This window comes from Rattus norvegicus, chromosome 4 (genome assembly GCF_036323735.1).
Source record: "Rattus norvegicus strain BN/NHsdMcwi chromosome 4, GRCr8, whole genome shotgun sequence".
In the NCBI taxonomy this organism is placed as follows: domain Eukaryota; kingdom Metazoa; phylum Chordata; class Mammalia; order Rodentia; family Muridae; genus Rattus; species Rattus norvegicus.
The window spans coordinates 11,877,482-11,897,608 of record NC_086022.1 but is presented as its reverse complement, the minus strand read 5'-3'; the positions used below and the strand labels follow the sequence as shown (position 1 = coordinate 11,897,608).

Here is a 20,127-nt window from a genome sequence, read left to right as displayed (position 1 = left end):
CCTAGAGCATTCTCAGCCTGAGACTGACTGCTGAATAAACATCCTTTCTCGCTCTTCCTGAACTCCGGCCGGTTCCACTCAGATGCTCTGGCTCAAACTCCTCTCCAAATTGATTCAATTTGGCTTCTCTTTCAGTCTCTGAAATAATTGCTCTGCTTGGCCTCGTAGTACGTCTGGCAATCTGTTCTAATCTTCTGGCTTCTCCTCATTCTCTGGGTTGTTCTGTCTTCACCTGTGTCTAGCTTGTTCTCTACAAGTCACAGTAACTGCCTCCTCTTTCCTTCTCTCTGCTCCCTCTTCTGTAGCTCCATGTTCCTCCTCTTGTGAGAGTTGGGCATATCCTGTTCTGTCCAGTCTTTCTCTGGCCCGTCACTTTGTCTGCCACTCAATTAGACACCACTTCCGAACATAGAGACTCCCTATTAAAAACTAACTTTACTCTCCTTGTTTGGGATTAAAGCTGTGTACTAAGGCATGTCTGTATTCTAGCAGAGGAATTAGAGGTGTGCTAAGAGTTACACCACAACTAGAAACTTTTGTTTTTTCAGTAAATAACCCAATCTTGGAGGTTCACAGCACAATCAAGCATCCTGCAACACTAGATTTGACGTTGCAAACATTTTTATGTAGGATATTGAAGTTCGCACTATGGCTAGTTGAAGCTGGAGAGATGGCACTTGTTCTTGCAGAAAGTCCTAGGTGTGGTCCTTTACATCCACTCGGAGGCTCACAATCATCAACATCTCTAGTTTCAGGGGATTCAATGCCCTCTTTCTGGCTACCTCAAGTACCAGACACACTCAGTGAAGCACATGCATACATGCAGGCAAACACAAAAAAAAATGTTAATGTAGCTAAATTTTTTGGCGACAAAATATTCACTTACCACACTATAGTTATACTGACAGAGCAGTTACACCTGTAGACTATGCTGTTAAAATGTTTTAAATATACTAGCTGTTCTTTTAATAAAGTTCATTTACCCCTAATAGCCTGTATCATGTTCCTAATAAGAATGTGTCTCCCCCCAATCCCAGAACTATTGTACACAATTCTAAAGGAAAATGGGTTAAAGTAAACTATTCAAAGTATTTTACTTTTATACAAACTGCTTTGTATAAAATTGTATACAAAGTACATTTCATTACTTTTTCAAAAATTTCCTTTCCTATAATGTACTTTGCTTTCATTTCAATAGATACTGGGTTTGTCAGTATTCTGTCCTTTGAAGTGGTCTATTTTGATAATACATGGTTTTTACTTTTGAGAATCACAATTTGACTATGAATGTTTAGTAGCCAAGAATTGTTACATACTATAAACAGTAATTGTGACTTTGTGGTCTAGTTTTTAAAACTTATTATTATAGTCTCATGGAAACTTCTTGAGCCAGGAAATATTTTAATATACCAATACCAAAGCGTGCCATTTAATAAATAGTTATTCAACTAAGTATATTCCTTTTTGATTTGTTTGCATTAGGGAAATTCCAATTTACTCCATTCAATATGGCACCAAACCAGATTCTCACTCAACTTCAGTAAACTGGGCATTTCGCAGGTTGCAGCATTCAACCCTGATTGATCCTTTTGAATACCTTAAGTTTCACACTGATCTTACTAGTTTTATTCCTTTTTTAACATAATTCAATTTGTTGTGGGGGGTATGAAGATTAAAAATAGTGGCAGTTCACACTGGTTAAGCTAAGGCAGGAGGATAACTAACTTTTGAGACCAGACTGGGTCTCAATGTGTTTGTATACTTCCTATTACTGTGACAAACCTGGCAAAAACAACCTGAGGAATTGTGTTGATTCTGGCTCGCAGATTAAAGGCGCTGTCTATCACAGCTCGGAAGGGATTTCAATATGAAACAGCTGTCACACTGCAACTGCAGGCTAGCAACAGCAATGGATGCTCAACTCGAATTTACCTTTTTATTCAGTGCATGCCCACTCCTTTGAGGGTGCAGTCCACATTCAGGGTACAGCTTCTGTCCAGTTCAACCTTTCTGGAAGCATCTTCACAGACATGCTCAGGGATATGTGTCTATGGTGATTCTAAAAGTAATCAAGTTGATACTTGGATAGGTGGATTTCTGTGGGTTCGTGGCCGACCAGGGGCTAAGACTGTATCTAAACAAACAAAAACAAAACAAACAAAAACCAGTAAATTGAAACTGTGCTCCTAAGGAAAAACAGGCTGTTGCTGTGTCGGTTTTACATTTTTTCATTCTTCCTGATAAAATTTCAAAAGGCAACATTTACGTGAAATTTTAAGACGGTACCAACTAAGGAACTAATAGATGCTTTTCGCCTGCATTGAGTACTATGTCCTAGTTACAGCTGACTTTCTGTAAGTCTTCCCTTATGATAAACGGCCAGGCCCCTTTTTTTTTTTTCTAAGTAAATGTAAAGAACGAATGAGTCTCGCAAACTGCAGCCAAGTAGAGGGTTGCTGGTTGTCTGGTATCCTCTAGATTCGGGTGCGGTTCCGGGATCCAATGCCTGCGTTCCTTTTCAACAGCCCGCTTTCTCAGGACTCCTTTACCCGAGCGCTGACGTCTCAGTTCCTCTCAAACCCCATTGGCTAAAGCCCACGCCTCTCGCCGCACAGATAGGTCACAGAACCTGGGCGCGGGGAGATGACGTCACACTAGCCGGACCGCGGTTGCTGGAGCTTGGGCCCTCGCAGCTGACCGCGAGTAGGGACGGGCTGCGACGGCGCTACGATGACCATTTGCCAGTTTTTCCTTCAAGGCCGGTGCCGCTTCGGAGACCGCTGCTGGAACGAGCATCCCGGCGCCCGGGGTGCGGCCGGGGCCCGGCAGCCGCCACCACAGCAGCAGCCGCCCTCAGGTGATGGCTGAGCCCTGAGCCAGGGTCACGTGGTGCAGACGCTCTCCTTCACCCTGACATCTGCCCTGGCTTCCGATGTTTCGCCCAGTAGTTGGGCTCGTTCTTTCCACTGGTTAGATGTGGACAGGCGTTTGGATTGGGTGCTACTTCCAAACTGCGTTTTTAATGTTGGTGAATGGCAGCGATTGGGAGAAGTCTCGTTCAGACTCTTTGCCCTACTCTCTTGTTCTTGATCACAAGCTCTTAAAATTTGGGCTACCTAGTCGGTAGCTTGAGACACCGGGCCAAGAATCTTACAGGTTTTGTGGAAAGGGTATTCAGGAACCAGACATTAAACCAGCATAACACAAGGTTTCAAAAGTCAAAGATAAATACGTTTTATTCTCTTAATTTTTTATTTGTTTTATTTGTTTGGCTTTTTTTTTTCTTTTTGGCTTTGTTGTGGTGGTGGGTTTTGTTGTTCTTTGTTTGTTTGCTTGCTTTGGTTTTGGTTTTTAGGTTTTTAGAGACAGTATTTCTCTGTGTAATAGCCCTGGCTGTCCTGAAACTCTTCTTTGTAGACCAGGCTGTCCTTGAACTCACAGAGATCAACCTGCCTCTACCTCCTGAGTGCTTAATTAAAGTCATGTGCCACCACTGCCCAGTTCTTATCGAACCGGAACCTAGTTCTTGACGGTATCAGTGGGTACTTCTCTTTCCCCTTCTCTTTAAGACCCCTCCAGCTCCCGGTTGCATGGTAGTTTGATGTTTCTACTCTTCGTGGAGAAGGCAGATTGTATCATCTACAGTCTTGTCTAGTGAAGGACTCCAAATTAGGATTCAGGGTCGCATAGATATTGATGTACTCCGGGACTGCTAAGAGTAATGTTTGGTTTCTGGAAACCTACTTTAAATGTAGTAATTTGCAAGTAAGTGTTCAGTAGATAGATAATTAGGTGAAAAATAAAATATAAATAAAACTTTAGGATGAAAATAAAGAAAAAGAATGCTTTGGAATTTTAAGGCTAAAATTATGGCCACTGAGCGGCAGCATAAAGGAAGTTTTATTTCCATGCTGTGTAATCCCCCAGCAACAGATTTGGAACTTCAAAACAAAATGCCATAATGCCATTAATTCCTGCTTCAGAGATCAGTTCAGCTGCCTTCTTTCTCTTTGGATTTATTGAGTAGTTTAGAATATGGGTACACCCATTGCTCTGTTTTTAGTATATATTAAATGGCATATTTTCTAAATTCTAAGATAAATTATTTTATCCTAGCATCATCTGGGAAGTGATAAGATTAAAAACAATATTGAAACCTCAACAAGTCCAGTTAGCTATTTTTTAATATATTTATGAGTTGTGAAAAACCTACACTGTACTTATCCACCTATTAGTATGTTCCGTAATCTCCGTATGAAGGATAGGTGGGTGGGCACTGTGTTCACAGAGTAAAGACTGGGGCAATGCCTTTTAAATACCTATTTAACTACAGAAAGCAAAGTTTAACCCTTTTTATTGTCCAGTTTATTGATTGTTCTCTTTCATTCATTGTCTCCGTATGGCCCAGTGCAGAAGCACACACACATCCAGTGCTAGGTCAAACAGAGGTCCTGAGCATGCCTGGCTTACCCCAAAGCTTTTAGAGATATTTAGAGTATTTTTTAATTTATTCCCCCCATGGTCAATTTAATAGGCTTAACACTGAACTCAGCGATATATTTCTATATTTCTATGATCACACTGATCTCATCTTGTTGCCTTTTGTCGATTTGGGTTTTGGGTTTCTTATTTGCTTTTTGAGATGGGACCTCACTATGTAGCCCTGGCTGACCTGGAATTTAGAGGTCTGCCTGTCTCTCCCTCCACAGTGCTGGCCTTGATATTATTTTTTAATGTAAATAGAACTTCATGTGATTTGTTATAACATATAATAAGCTGTAAATCAGAAAGAGATCGCCATTTAAGACTAGTAGAAAATAGCACTTTATTAGCCTTTGTATAATTTCAAGACATAAGATAAAATGTTATAGAGATTTTCAAGATTTGAAAAAGTTACCAATTTTCTGGTTGTTTTGTTGATGATTTCAGGGGGTAACCGTCGGGGGTGGAATGCAGGCAGCCAGAGGTACTCCAATGTCATCCAGCCGTCCAGTTTCTCCAAGAGCACGCCCTGGGGTGGCAGCAGAGGTCAGGACAAACCGCCCTTCGGCCCTTTTGATTCTGGAGCTTCTACCAGCAGAGGCTTTGGGTCACCTCAAAACCCTTTTGCCTCACCTCTCTCTGATGAGCAGAAAGATGAAAAGAAACTTCTGTGAGTTAAAGTGCCATAGAAAATCACCACCCAATTGATTGGTTTTTCCAGAAGCACTTACAGTATTTTCTTTTAAAAAAGAATGGTTTTGAAAGTCAGAATAAACAAAACAAGAAAAAGAAGTCGGCCACGGTCCTGTGGCCCAGCCAGCCTGTTCACACTGTGAGCATCTCAGACCGCGTCACTTAGCAGTGTGCGTTCTTAGGACTGCCTGCACTGGTCCACTTCCTACTGTACTAGCACATTTCAAAGGTTAGTCTTGCTTAAATGGTCCGTGTGCTCTGCGCTCGTTACAGAGTATTGGATAATTCAGAACAATTGCTATCCTCAAGGTTACTGGTTATAGCACACATGTGTCTTTGTAAAACCTTTATTCCAGTTACTCTATTTGAAGTGCCATAAAGAGTGGATTTTTAGGTTTGTTTGGGGTATTTTTTTTTTGAGGGGGCAGGTGGGCTTTGTTTTATTTTAAGGCAGGGTGTCCCTATGTAGCCCAGGCTGACTTGTAACTCAGGTCTCACAGCCTCTACCTCCAGGTTGCTGGGACTAAAGGTGTGTGTCCCCTCACCAGCTGTTTGCTTCTGAAATACTAAGGACTGAACCTAAATCTTCAACTGTATTGGGCAAGCATCAAGTGTGTGTGTGTGCGTGTGTGTGTGTGTCTGTCTGTGTGTGTGTGTGTGTGTGTGTGTGTGTTTCAATTCTAAGTGTAATAACATTCTTTGTGATACCTATCACTTGACTAGTTAATGGTCGCATTTGACAGGAAAGAAACATTAATTTATTAATGTATAAGTTTGTTGAGATTAGCTGTTAAATGCACAGACCTGAAAGCTGAAGAGGTAGCTTAGCAGTTAAGAACACTGGCTGTTCTTCAAGGGACCTGGGTTCAATTCCCAGCACCCACATAGCAGCTCACAACTTTCTGTAACTGTGGTTCCAAGGGATCCAACACCCTCACACAGGCATACATCCAGGCACATAAAACTAGAAATAAATTACTTAAAAGTGTATGTTTTAAGTGCATGGACCTGCTTCTCATATTACAAAGTCGAGAATTTAAGTAAAACATGTCTGAAGTCCTATAACCCACTCTTAAGTTTTAATGATTCTCTATGACTAATAGTAGTGCTTTCTGTTGTTTCCAGTTAAAAAATATGGTACACTGTATTTAGTTCCTTAAAAAATATTATATTTCTGACAATTCTTAAGTATATCGATTAGTTTTTCTCTGAATTAGGAAGCCAACACTATCAATTGTTGTATATTATTTGTAACTACAAAATACATAGTTTTTCTCTGAATTAGGAAGCCAACACTATCAATTGTTGTATATTATTTGTAACTACAAAATACAAGGTGTTTGTTGTTTTGGAAACAAGTTGTATAGCCCAGATTGACCTTAAACTCACTGTATTACCCTGCCTGGCCTCAAAATTCTCGTCAAATTTTACCCAGGTGCCGGAATTACAGCTGTGCTCCACCATGCTCAGGTTGTAATTCATAGTTCTGTAAACTTCTAAGGTAGAAAAGAGTCTTCAGAAAATAAGGTGGTGGTGGCGGCGCACGGCTTTAATCCTGGCACTCTGGAAGCAGAGGTAAGTTTGAGGTCAACCTGGTCTACAGAGTGAGTTCCAAGATAGCCAAGGAATGAAACACTGTCTAAAAAAAAAAAAGAAAATGAAAACTATGTAAATTTATGTATTTACTAGAATTTAAATTTTCAGTCATTCAACTTCATAAGTAACAAATTTCAACAAGCAAGTGAAATATCCACTACTCTCACTTTTATTTCTTTTCTTCTCCCAGGGAAGGAATTGTTAAGGACGTAGAGGTTTGGGAGTCTTCAGGGCAGTGGATGTTTTCTGTTTACTCACCAGTGAGAAAGAAACCCAACATTTCAGGTAACTGGGACACGTGCTGACTTGTTGGCTGGTTGGTTCTCGGTGACGATTGGACCCAGACCTGCAGACATGCCAAGCCAAAGCCCTGTGGCTAGGCCGTGGAACCAGCCCAGTCCTTGTGGTTTTAAATAGGAAATTTCTACTGTCTAGAACTGGGCCATGCTAAAGACATTTATTCCAAACTTAACTAGAATTTGATATTTTTTAGAGTACAAGTATTCAGCTAAACATCATGCTTCGGAGACTGAGAACCAACAGTGTCATTCTTTTAAGTTGTATTCTTCTCAAGAAAGAATAGTAAAATCAGAACCTACCACATTTTAGTTGTCAACCTAAGGAAAGGCTCTGCTTTATTGTTTCCCTTTGTAAAACCTCAGGGCGCGCTCGCTAGTTACCTCAGAGACAGGAGGGTCCCACGCTGCCCGCCATTACAGCCCTTGCTGCTGCTTACAGTTCCTCTTCTTCCCTCCCAAAAATCCCACTTCTTCAGAAAGCCTGTTGAGAATCTCAGGAAGCCACAGGCATGGCATTTCTGTAGAAGATTCTTTTCTTTCCATTTTTTTTTTCCCATGATCCCTATGGCTCCCAAGTTCTTCCAAGCCTCTCATGGAGAGCCTGAATCTCTCCTGGTGAGGCCCAGCAGAGCCAGGGTCAGATTTCAGGAGGGCCAGGCCTCCCCCCTTGCCTCCGGTTGACCCCAGCACTCCCTTCTTCAGGTAAAAACTTACTCACTTTGGTCTGTCCTGCTCCCCAGTCTGCATTCGAGGGACACAAAAGCCCTGGGCCGCTGAGCTTCTTCCTGGAACCTTGTGTTCTGGGTGAAGGAGAACAAAAAACTGAGAAAACAGTTCATTTAAGGTAGCGGTAAGTTCCATAAGCAAATAGTAAACTTAGTAAGCCCTAGGTTGGTTTAAATATTAGTACTTAAGTACTGCCAAGTAGTAAATCTTAATTCACAAGTGGACCTAAAGCCTAATGTCTTATCTCTCTGAAATAGAGCTCTGCATAGGGGTGACCATGTAAAATATAGGACATTCAGTTAAATTAAAGTTAAAGTTCAGATAAGAAAATATTCTCAATATATGTATCCTGTATAATATATGGGACATACTTAAATTTGTTTTATATTTGAAATTTCAATTTATGTACACATCTTTTTTGTTTTATTTGTTTGTTTTTCTTGTTAGTTAAATCTGGCAGCCTATCTCTGAGATATCACTAGGCACTGGATACGTTCATACAAGTTCATAATAACTAAGACACTAATGGCCACTTTCAGTGTTGAAATGTGCAGTGCTGGTATAAAAGTGTTGTTGATAAAACCAATGGATTTATCTAACTTGAGGAAGTAAAATTATCCCTATTCTAAGTGAAATAAAAATCACTGACTAGGGGTTGGGGATTTAGCTCAGTGGTAGAGCGCTTACCTAGGAAGCGCAAGGCCCTGGGTTCGGTCCCCAGCTCCGAAAAAAAGAACCCCCCCCCAAAAAAAAAATCACTGACTAGTAAACTCTCTTAGCCATGGAAGATGCACTTTAAATATCTCAATACACAGTCCAGGTCAGCTGCCTCGGGATGGTTTTAACTGCAGTGAGCTGGGCCTCAGCCCTCATGCGTCAGTCAGTAATCAGGAGAACGTCCCATGACATTCTCACAGGCCAGTCTGACAGGCAGTTCCTCAAATGGGGTTCTTCCCCAGAGTGTCATGGACAACCAGGATTAGCCATTACATGCCATCCTTCTAAAACCTGCAAAAATAGCTACTCAAATAATTATTGTACTCAAATAATTCTGTATTCTAATTTCTGTATTCTGTGCTTCAGATAAGAAACTAGTCACAGCTTGAAAGAACAGGGATTGAGGTGAACAGTTTCTTGATGGAGAGTTGTTACATTCTTATGAAACCCTTGGAGGATGAGAAGGTATCTGGTATAAGAAGCTTGGGGAAGGGGTTGGGGATTTAGCACAGTGGTAGAGCGCTTGCCTAGCAACCGCAAGGCCCTTAAAAAAGAAAAAAAAAAAAAAAAAAAAGAAGAAGCTTGGGGAAAGACATTCCTAGCAATATGACAGCTAGTGTGGGGGCCTTGAGGTGAGAGCAGTGAGCCCAAATAATAGAAGAAAGACAATCACAAGTGACACAGCACAGTGCCAGCGCGGCAGCGGCAGCCGAGGCCGAGGCCCACATGCTGTTGGCTCTAATTAGGTTGGGTGTGCAGCTGTTGCAGAGCCCCAGCAGAAGGCTGAGGTCTGACTAGAAAGTCTGATCCTGTGGCACAGGAAGGAGAGAGAAGGAGCCCTTGGGATGGGGACAAGAAAAGAGGCAGGGAGACAAGTTAGGAAGTGATGGCTGGTGACCGACTTAGACCTATTGGCAGTGGATACTGAATTGGTCAAAGTCGAGTTCTGTTTTGAACCAGCAGGATGCTAATATTTTAGATACAGAAAAATAAATCCAGTATGATTCCTGAGTGCTTTCTGCACTGGAGTAAACTAAATGGTACATGGGTTCCAAGGACATCTGTGTTGAAAATAAAAACATTGCCTTTCTTAGTGTTCTCAGTGCTAAAAGTACAGCCATTAGTGTAGACAATAAAACCACTCGGTGGTATAGAAAAACTGAGACATTTTTGGTATTTCCTTTAAAATCTATGCATGTTAAGAACACCAGCTGCTCTTCCAGAGGACCTGTAATGATTTTAGCTTCTGCATGTCAGCTCAAACTGACTAACTGCAGTTCCAGGGGATCCATCTGACACTGGGCACACATGTGGTACACATGCATTCATGCAGGCAAAACATCCTGCACCACGTTACTTATGCACTTACATGCTCTATATCAAGTGACCGTGCAGTCTTGTTCTGCATACTTGCCTTTTTCATCAGGGCCCCAGACCCCATGCATACCAAGCAAACATCCTACCACGGAGCAGAGCTCCATTCCGAAGCCCCACTGGTCTACATTAATTATCAATGAGAGTATTAGAATAAGCGTCCTTTTGTATGACACAAGTGTCTGAAGTTAAACCCCGGAAAGGTAAGTCAGAGTCTGAGCAGTTAGCACTTGTGCTTTTTATGGACAGTTTGCCCCAGGAAACCCCTTAGTGTGTTCAGAACAGCACCTATCGGCACACCTGAGGGACAGTGTTCTTACTGTCTGCCAGTCTGTGAGGAGAGCATTTTATGACTGAGATGAATTTTTAATTTTCTTTTTTTCTTTACTTGCTTTTGAAATTGTAGTGGGCTGCTTGACCTCTGCCTTTGCCTGTGTCTGCTCTGACTTGGGAGCAATGCTTCTGTGTTGTGTTACTCATGTGCGTGCAGTTGTGTCCTCCGGGCTTCTCCTTTGCCTTCTCCATTTCTTTATTGCAGATGGAACAGTGTTGGTTTGAATGTGTCTGTGGTCCGCTCTTTTTTTCCTTCACTCTTTATCTTTACAGAAGTCTTCATTCAAAGATGAAATAACTGTATTTTCTTCCAATTTAATAATGTAAACATTCGTGTATAGGCTTTGATTTTTTTTTCCTGTGACCTTGAAATTTTTCTGATAACCAGCCTTGTCACATTTTGTCTTAAACTCTAGCTTTACTACCAGAATCAACAGTAATTATTGTTTACTCCAACTGATTCCTCACTTCAGGTTTCACAGACATTTCACCAGAAGAGTTGAGGCTTGAGTACCATAACTTCTTAACCAGCAACAACTTGCAGAGCTATGTAAGTCTGTTTTCTGTTCTTCTACCAGTTACGGCTTCCTGTATCGGTAGTGGCTTCCTTGTGTTTTGACATGTTTGGTGAGAGTGGTGGTTTGAATATGCTGGCCCCACAGGGCATGGCGCTGTTAGGAGGTGTGGCCTTTGTGGAGGAAAAGCGTGCCATTGAGAAGCTGGGCTTTGAAAGTCCCCTGTGGTCAGGCTGCACCTAGTATGGAAAAGAGCTTCTTCTAGCTGCCTGCAAAAAGGAGTCCTTTCCTGGCTGTCTTTAGATGAAGATGTAGACCTCTCAGCAACAACTCCAGCACCACGCTGCCTGCACACTGCCATGCTCCCACCATGATGATAATGGACTGAACCTGTGAAACTAAACCAACCCCAATTAAATGTTGGCCTTATAAGAGTTGCCTTGGTCATGGCGTCTCTTCATAGCAATGAAGACTCTAACTAAGGCTGGTACCAGGAACTAGGGTATTGCTGTAATAGGCCAGACTGTGTTTTGTTTAGAGGAATATGGATTTTGGTATTTTGATTTGGAAAGCCGTAGAATACTTTAAGTGGGGCTTAATGAGCCACCTAGTAGGAATATGAAAAATATTGGTGCTAGTGATCACCCAACAAGGGTGATTTCAACTCTGGATTGTTGTTCTGATGTTTTGGTGAAGAATGTTGCTGCTTTTTGCCCTTGTCAAAAGAGTCTGCTAAGGTAAAGAGATTTATATTAATTTACATTGACAAAGAAGTCTCAAAAAAGCCCAGCATAGACTTTATCCTCTGGTTTACTCTCATGGAGTGTTTTGATGAAGTGTAGCAAGCTTAGAAAGGAAAAATACAAAATGTATGGCTCAAAGACTGGTGCACCCGGAAGTGGGATGAAGCTAAATCCTGTGTTCAAGGAGAGTAGTGGAATGAAGGGAGTGGTGACCTCACCCAGCAAGACCCCACCCAGCTGAGCATATGCATCTGCAGTTGTAAGAAGGAGAGTTACATTAGGCAATACTGTGGCTGGTTATTGTTTTCATTTGGACATAGGGAGATACCATCATGTGTCAAATTGACAAGGGATGGACCATGATGGCTATTCTTGGTTTTCAACTTGATTAAAATCAAAAATGAAAAGCTTAGGTCCAGGCGTGATGGTACTCACTTTTTTTTTGGGGGGGGGGGGGGGGAGTTCTTTTTTTCAGAGCTGGGGACCGAACCCAGGGCCTTGCGCTTCCTAGGTAAGCGCTCTACCACTGAGCTAAATCCCCAGCCCTGAAGGTACTCACCTTTAATCCCAGCATTAAGGAGACAGAGCTATGCAGATCTCGGAGTTCAAGGTCAATCTACAGATGTTTCAGGACAGCCCACCTTAGGCACTGAAGGAGTTGGAAAAAAAGGCTGGTAAGAATGTAATAGAACAAGGGGGCCATAATCCAGCCCCAGCAGGCAGCACAACTCAGCAGCTTCGGCCATGTGCCTCTGGCTTTAGAGTCAAGAATAGACGGGACGGACTACTGGGACCATTGATGCTGGTCAGCTGGAGCTAATCCGTGATTAAGAAGACACCAGCTATCTGAAGACAGCTACAGTGTACTTATATATAATAAGTGAATAAATAAAAAAAAATAGAATCTTTAAAAAAAAAAAAAGAAAAGAAAAGAAGACACCAGCATCACTGAGGTGAAATCTTCTGGGAAGTGTTTTCTAAGAGCACAAAGAAGCTGTGTTCCAGAGATAGCCAAGGTTGTTCCTCATGCTGCAGCGTACTTGGTAATGTGTAAGAGTCACCTAGGTGGTACTGGTATTGAAGGCATGACGTGGTCATGAAGAACAGCTAAGGCTGGGCACTGTGAGAGGCCAGGGAAGGCCATTGGTGAAGGTGCAGCCTCACTTGTGTTGGCTGCCCAGGACTGAGGGGGTCATGCAAAGGAGTTGTGGCTTGGCACTGTGAAGAGCACCTTTGAGAGGCTATTGGTTGGTGACACACTTCCTCCAACAAGGCCACACCTCCTAACAGTTCTACTCCCTCTGGGCCAAGTATATTCAAACCACCACAGTGAGAACTGTTAATTTTATGTAGGTCAATGCCTTTTTTAAATTGTGTTGTTCTATAAGTTGATAATGATGTACTAAGTGATAAGGGATATTGTTTTTATTATTTTAAGAAGTTATCGACCAGTCCTGCAGCTCAGACCTTGTGTCATCTGAAAGGCATTGGTGCTGATCCAGGATGAAGACCAGGAAAGCAGAGTCACGCAAACAGCAGTTCTGCCCAACAGATTAACACTCAGACCAGTCAGCCAAAAGAGACCAGGCTGACTGACAGGGCCAGTAGCATAAGCTGGGTGCCTGAAGGAGTAATTTCTGTTGTCTGCAGTCAGCACTGTGCATTCAGCTACTACACATATTCCTTCCTGTCCAGATAGCACCAGTTCTGCACTTCCAGGTGACGAACCATAAGATACAGGGAGTGAGAGCAGTCGGCAGCTGGAGCTGGGACATCTCTGGCACACAGTCAGTCCTCAGTAGTTTTTGTTTTCTCTCCCCAGCTAAACTCTGTTCAACAGCTAGTAAATCAGTGGAGGAGTAGGATAAATGAACTGAAAAATCTAAATATGTCGACCAAAGGAGCTCTGGTGAGTACTGAAGAATTTTCTTCAAAGAAGTACCTTGTATTTTGTTTTGTGTTGGTGTTTAAGACAAAAGTAAATAGGCCGTGATGCCGTCGCCCGGGCTGCTCTGGAACGCAGCCATCCGTCTTGGTCTCTTCCATGCTGTGATTATCCCATGCTCTACCAGGCCCAGCTCTTGATTGCTTTCCAAGTGTTTGTTGAGACAGCATCTCATCTGAAATGACCCTGGCTGGCCTGGAACTCATAGAGAACCCTGAGCCCACCAGGATTAAAGGCGAGCACTGGCTCTATTGCTTTTGCTTTTTATTTTCATTATTTTATGTGTGTTTTGCCAGCACGTGTGTCTGTGCACCAAGTATGTGCCTGATGCAGTAGAGGTCAGAATAGGGTGTCCAGTCCCCCAGAACTGGAGTTATGGTTAAGGACTGCCATGTGGTGCAGGGAATCGAAGTCAGGTCCTCTTTTTTTTTTTTTTTTTATCTTTATTAACTTGAGTATTTCTTATTTACATTTTGATTGTTATTCCCCTTCCCGGTTTCCAGGCCAACATCCCCCTGACCCCTCCTCCTCCCCTTCTATACGGGTGTTATCCTCCCCCCATTACCGTCCTCCCCCCAACAATCACGTTCACTGGGGGTTCAGTCTTGGCAGGACCCAGGGCTTCCCCTTCCACTGGTGCTCTTACTAGGATATTCATTGCTACCTATGAGGTTAGAGCCCAGGGTCAGTCCATGTATAGTCTTTAGGTAGTGGCTTAGTCCCTGGAAGCTCTGGTTGGTTGCCCTCTTGAAGAACAATGTTCTTAACCTGTGAGCCATCTTTCCAACCCCCTTAGTGAAGGGCAAAGCAAAGTCTCTGTAGAAGATCACAGCTCGCACCCTCACCCTGTGCTCACACACGTACCCTCACCCTGTGCCCTCACACACACCCTCACCCTGTGCCCACACACACACACCCTCACCCTGTGCCCTCACACACATACCCTCACCCTATGCCCTCACACACATACCCTCACCCTGTGCCCACACACATACCCTCACCCTGTGCCCACACACACACCCTCACCCTGTGCCCTCACACACTCTCACCCTGTGCCCTCACACCCTCACCCTGTGCCCTCACACACCCTCACCCTGTGCCCGCACACACCCTCACCCTGTGCTCACACACACACCCTCACCCTGTGCTCACACACACACCCTCACCCTGTGCTCACACACACACCCTCACCCTGTGCTCACACACACACCCTCACCCTGTGGTCACACACACCCTCACCCTGTGCTCACACACACACCCTCACCCTGTGCTCACACACACACCCTCACCCTGTGCTCACACACACCCTCACCCTGTGCTCACACACACCCTCACCCTGTGCTCACACACACACCCTCACCCTGTGCTCACACACACACCCTCACCCTGTGCTCACACACACACCCTCACCCTGTGCTCACACACACACCCTCACCCTGTGCTCACACACACACCCTCACCCTGTGCTCACACACACCCTCACCCTGTGCTCACACACACACCCTCACCCTGTGCTCACACACACACGTCCTATCACTGAGTGCTCATGCGCCCTCATCACGTGGTCATCTGTAGCTGAAGTTCTAGAACTTATTTCTGTTTCTTAGAACAGTAGGGACAGTTGTGCCTTTTAAAACCATTTTTCAGTTAGACATGGCAGACTCCTTTAGTCCCAGCCCTGGGCAGACAGGGAGAGATAGACGTCTCTGAATTCAGAACAGCCTGATCTACATACTGGACTCCAAGACAGCCTGGGATGCTTCGACCTGGTTTCTAAATAAATAAATAAGTTTTAAGACTTTTAACATAAAGTTTTTAACTGGGGTAGGACTAGTTTTGAAAATTGGAAAATATTACAAATGTGTTTACTCATCTCGCAAGGCTGTGAGCCCTTTGAATTTAGTGGGGCACATTCTGACCCAGCTGAGAAGTGGCCCCATCACCATTGCCGAGAGCTGGTAGGACAGTGACATCTGAGTCTAAGGAACTACAGTTTCCCTCTGGGATGAATGTTTGAAGTCCATTGTTAATGTAAGGTCCCTCCGCTGCTCTTCTGGAGCTGCTCTTCTGGAACAACCTGTGGCTTAGCACGTCGCCGTTGTTACTCCTTTGTCATGAGTATAGTGTACTTACATTTGTTTATGCATTCACCTATTAGTGACTACTCCTCCTGTCAAAAGAAGCAAGGAACAAACAAAACAAAAGAGAACCTATATAATTCCTTCGTTATGAACCACAGCTTGTCTGTAGTGATGAGCTAATGAGCAATCGTGTGGGACTAGAAGTGGAGCGAGGGTTGTTATCTGCCCGTCTGCCTGGGCAGGATGTAGGCAGCTCTTAAGAGTAGTAGAAGTGTGTTTGTGGTGACTGTGTGTTAGGAGTCACTAAAATATGTCAAAACTCTGCTTAACCTGAGGGAGATGACCCTTTCACAGAGGTCACATATAAGACATCTATATATCAGATATTTATTTACAGTTCATGACAGTAGAAAAATTACAGTTTTGGGGTTGGGGATTTAGCTCAGTGGTAGAGCGCTTGCCTAGGAAGCGCGAGGCCCTGGGTTCGGTCCCCAGCTCCGAAAAAAAAAGAACCAAAAAAAAAAAAAAAGAAAAATTACAGTTTTGAAGCAGCAACTAAAATAATTTTGTTATTTGGGGGGACACTGCAACATGAGGACATGAGGAATGTTGAAAACTAGCTTTATTTAACTAGATAAAATTGTCTAAGGCACTTCCAGGGAAAGGAAGCTCAGCCTGAAGGTTTTCAAGCTGGGTGCAATGCTGTGCAACTTCAGTCCCAGCACTTAGGAGGTAGAGGCAAGTAGATATCTATGAGCTCAAGGCCTAATCTATGTAGCAGTTCCAGTACAGCCAAGGATGCATAGTGAAACCCTGTCTCACAAGAGGGGGGATGTGTGGGGGTGTGGGGGGAGAAGGAAAAGAAAGAAAAAGGAGGAAGAAAGAAAACTGTCTTAGTGGGAAGGAGTGGGTGAAAGGTTCCTTGAAAGGGTGTTGTCAGTTAGCAGAGTGGGACAGTCTGATACTGGAGTTTCAGTGGTAAGCTTTCTACAACACTGCAACCACACTTGGGTTGAAGCGTCTGAGTGTGTAGACCAGGCATACTCTGACAGTCCTGTCTCCTGTGTCTAGAGCGACTGACACACAGGTTTAACTCGATAAACACTGACATGTGTGTTAGTGTCAAGTGCAGTTTTATTTATCCTTTAAGTTTTTATATATGGATACAGTGTATCAGAATTTAAAAATGATTTTCTGATTATAATGTTTTTAACAAGTTGAATTCTAACATTTTTTTAATTTATTCATTCTGTGTATATGAGTACACTGTAGCTGTTGTCTTCAGACACATGCACAGAAGAGGGCTTTGGATCCCATTACAGATGGTTGTGAGCCACTATGTGGTTGCTGGGAATTGAACTCAGGACCTCTGGAAAGAGCAGTCAGTGTTCTTAACCACTGAGCCATCTCTTCAGCCCGAATTCTAACAATTTTAATTTAATAAATTGAGTTAAACAAGTGAAATTTAACAAGTTGAAATTTAGCAAGTATAAAAGTCAGTTGTTCCCCAGCCAGAGATACCATTGTTCATGTCTAGAGCAGTTTTATGTAGATGTTCATGACAGTGGACTTTATAGTTTGTGGAGGCATATCCTTCCTTTTCATGATCACATTATGGACATTTTGTATGTTAAAAGTGCGTACTTGAATGATAGTTTAAATTTGTATGGTGTAGCAGCAGTCTGCGGTGATTATTCATCAGGTATTGCATTTGTTTGGTTTAAGCTCTCTGACTTAAAGGATGCAGTCAGTCAAGCAGCACCTGCGTTTGGATTTGGAAGCAAGCAAGCAGGGACATTTGGGTCACCAGGTAAGACAATGTGGCTCAGAAAAGTGGGATTCTGTGGATTTCAACTTTAGAAAGCCTGAGTCACCATTTTAAATAATTCTCACAAATTCCTCCATTGTGGAGCCTTGAAGAGCTTAGCTCCACAAATGCTTTGGAAAGACAGGCTGGTGGAGGGGGTGAGGGGACTGCTGCAGCTCAGCTTATAGACTACTGTCTCTGAGACGGGGCATTACTGTGTAGCCTGGCCTGGAACTCACTATTGAACCAGGACTCTTGATCCTTCTGCCTCTGCCCCTGCAGTGGGATTTCAGATGGGAACCAGCACACCAGCTCCAGGAGAAGTTTTAGGAATGTTTCTCAGCCTCATGGGAAACTAGGCGTGGGAAAGAGGCTGAAATAGAGAGTTGGAAGTCCCAGGCAAGCTCCGCCTTCACAGCAAGGCCCTCAGGGGACTTGATAGGAGCACCCAGTGTAGCAGCAGTGCCTTTGAGACCTTTGTCAGCGCCTAGCAATCACACAGCCACACTGCTGAAAAGGATGGCAAGCCAAAAGTGCACACCCCACTCTGCTCATGGGTGCAGTGGGTCACGGCCACAGTCATGACCGGGCAGTGGGGCTGAGAGGGCTGGTTTTAAGTTTGTTTTCAGGTCTCTCCCCCCCCCCCCCGCCCCCATGTCTGAAACGAGAAAGGAGTGGTGCGGCTACACTTCCCAACTGTAGTCTGTTTGTAGGTTTTCCGGTGAATAACAGCAGCAGCACTACTGTTCAGAGCTTCAGTTTTAAAACAAGCCCTGGACTGGCCACTGCTCCTTCTGGAAACACCTCGGTGTTTGGAAGTCACCCAGCCTTTGGGGCTGGGCCCTCTGCTGGCTCTGCTGTCTCGTCCTCCATTCCAGCCTTTGGACTTGGGAAACCTGAAGCCACATCTGCTGCGTCATTTTCATTCAAGAGCCCTGAAGCTTCCAGCTTTGGATCGCCTGGGTTTTCAGGATTTCCAGCTCCCATGGCAACAAGTCCCTTTGGCCCTGCCACAGCCCCTGCCTTTGGAAGTTCTGTGGCTGCTTTCGGCAGTCCTAGCCCACATTCTCAGACTGTGTTTGCCAAGCCTTGCACTGACGTGTTTGGAGGTAGCAGCATATCTAGCTCTGTCCCAGCTTCCAGTGCCCCGGATAACGCGCTGTTCACACCCAGGGATCAGCTGACGAAGGAAGAACTGGAACAGTTTCAGTCCCAGAAATTTACCCTGGGGAAAATCCCACTGAAGCCGCCACCTGTTGAGCTTCTGACTGTATAAGGACCGGGTGCAATACAGAAAGAGTGCTTTAGCCAGGCTCGCTGTGCAGCCTGCAGTCTGAGAGGCTGAGCACCCAGAACGCCTCACATTCAGGCCAGTGTGTTCAGCACAGAGTGGTAAGAGACCAGCAGCTCTGTGTGGGACCTTCAAAGAGAAAGATCTGATGGCTTTTAAAGCAATGTTTTTATAGTGCTGGGAATCACTGGGGCCTCACCCAGGCAAGGCGAGTACTACCTGACCCATACTCCACCCTAACTATGACTTCTGAGGTTGTCTTGATGAGTTTATGTGTATATGGAAGCTTTCAGTAATTTGAGAGATTTAACTTTTCTAAACATCTAGGTAAATAAAGGACAGCCAAAAAGTCAATAAGCAAGGGAAATATTTTGGGCTGTAATTATGAGTGGAACTCATACAGTGTATTGAATAAAGTAATTTTCACCTTCTTCCAGTTCACTATCTGCCCCTTTTTATAGGGATGTGGACAGTGGTTGCTGCAGATCAAACCCAGGCACAGTGTCCTGTGCATGATAGGCAATTCTTTGTCACTGAGCCACATCCCCCAACTCTGACTTGTGCCTGCCTATGAGGTTACAGATGGTTGTGAGCCACTGTATAGAGGTGCTAGGAATTGAACTCTAGTCCTCAACAACAGTCCTGAGTTTCTGAGCCATCTCTCCAATCCTAAGCCCTAACTTTTTACATGGGGGAAATAAACTGAGTGGGCGAAGCAGTTGCTGTGTATGTGAGGACCTGAGTTGATACCCAGCACTTAGTCCTCAGCACTGAAGAAGCAGAGACGAGTAGATGCCAGAACTCGCTGAGCAGCGATTTCCAGAAACCCTGTCAGAATCTAAGGATGGAGAACTGATGGGGGAAGACACCCAACACCAATCTTTGCCCACCACACATACCTGTGCACAAACACACACTCATATAGTAGACCAGAAAACCAAATGGCTTACCCATTGAAAGATGGGCCCTCCAAATGTTCATGCATATGTGCAAGGCATTCAGTCCCTGGGATCCTTTTAAACAGTGTGATGCCTATCTAACTTCAGAGGCATGTGAGAGCAAAGCCATTCTCAGGATTGTTTTTATGTTTTCTGTTTAGTAAGTAGAACATCAGTTGTTCCTGCTTTGGTCTGTGGGTTCCAACAGAATAGAGTCCTAGAATTCTGCTTCATGAACCCTAAGGCCTCAAATGAGACCTGCCAATAGATGAATGCTTCGTCATTCCTGTTGCCTGAGATTTATAGAGAACAGAAATTGATTCCTCATGAGTTCCTTATATTGCAATCCAGAGCATAATTTCAGTGTCTGTCCTGCAGAGGTGACTCACTACGTGGCAGAGAGAGAGTCAGCAAATGATGAAGGCTATGTATGTCCTTACGTCAGAGTAAGCCTGTTCCCTCAAGGCCTTCCCTAAGGGTTCCCAATCCATCAAGGGGTCCAGCCTAATGACTTAGTCACCTAAAGGAACACCTTGTTACTGTCCCGTTGGCGATTAAGTTTCAGTGTAGGAAAAAGGAGGTGCATT

The 20,127-nt window shown here is 43.9% G+C and overlaps 1 protein-coding gene and 1 long non-coding RNA gene across 7 annotated transcripts; one reads left to right on the top strand and one right to left on the bottom strand.

The window, feature by feature from the left end:
- Positions 1–606: 606 nt before the first annotated feature.
- LOC134486544 (uncharacterized) lies at positions 607–2,758 on the bottom strand. Of its 2 annotated transcripts, none has more exons than XR_010065741.1 (2): positions 2,630–2,758; positions 607–2,134 (listed from the first exon to the last, which is right to left on the bottom strand). It is a non-coding gene; the product is annotated as an uncharacterized LOC134486544 (long non-coding RNA). The 2 variants fall into 2 exon arrangements; XR_010065742.1 differs by lacking the exon at positions 2,630–2,758 and adding an exon at positions 2,267–2,620.
- On the top strand, positions 2,618–19,652 carry Nup42 (nucleoporin 42). 5 transcript variants are annotated; one of them, NM_001109217.1, is made up of 7 exons: positions 2,618–2,857; positions 4,930–5,152; positions 6,962–7,056; positions 10,694–10,770; positions 13,301–13,387; positions 17,230–17,314; positions 18,025–19,652. In NM_001109217.1, exons 1-7 carry the CDS (start codon positions 2,731–2,733, stop codon positions 18,585–18,587), a joined length of 1,257 nt encoding a protein of 418 aa, NP_001102687.1. In that variant the 5' UTR covers positions 2,618–2,730; the 3' UTR covers positions 18,588–19,652. The 5 variants fall into 5 exon arrangements, with proteins under 5 accessions (NP_001102687.1, XP_038963999.1, XP_038963997.1 ...); XM_039108070.2 differs by lacking the exon at positions 2,618–2,857 and adding an exon at positions 5,234–5,404 and having other exon boundaries at positions 5,024–5,152; positions 18,025–19,033; XM_039108071.2 differs by lacking the exon at positions 2,618–2,857 and having other exon boundaries at positions 4,930–5,028; positions 18,025–19,033.
- Positions 19,653–20,127: the final 475 nt, after the last annotated feature.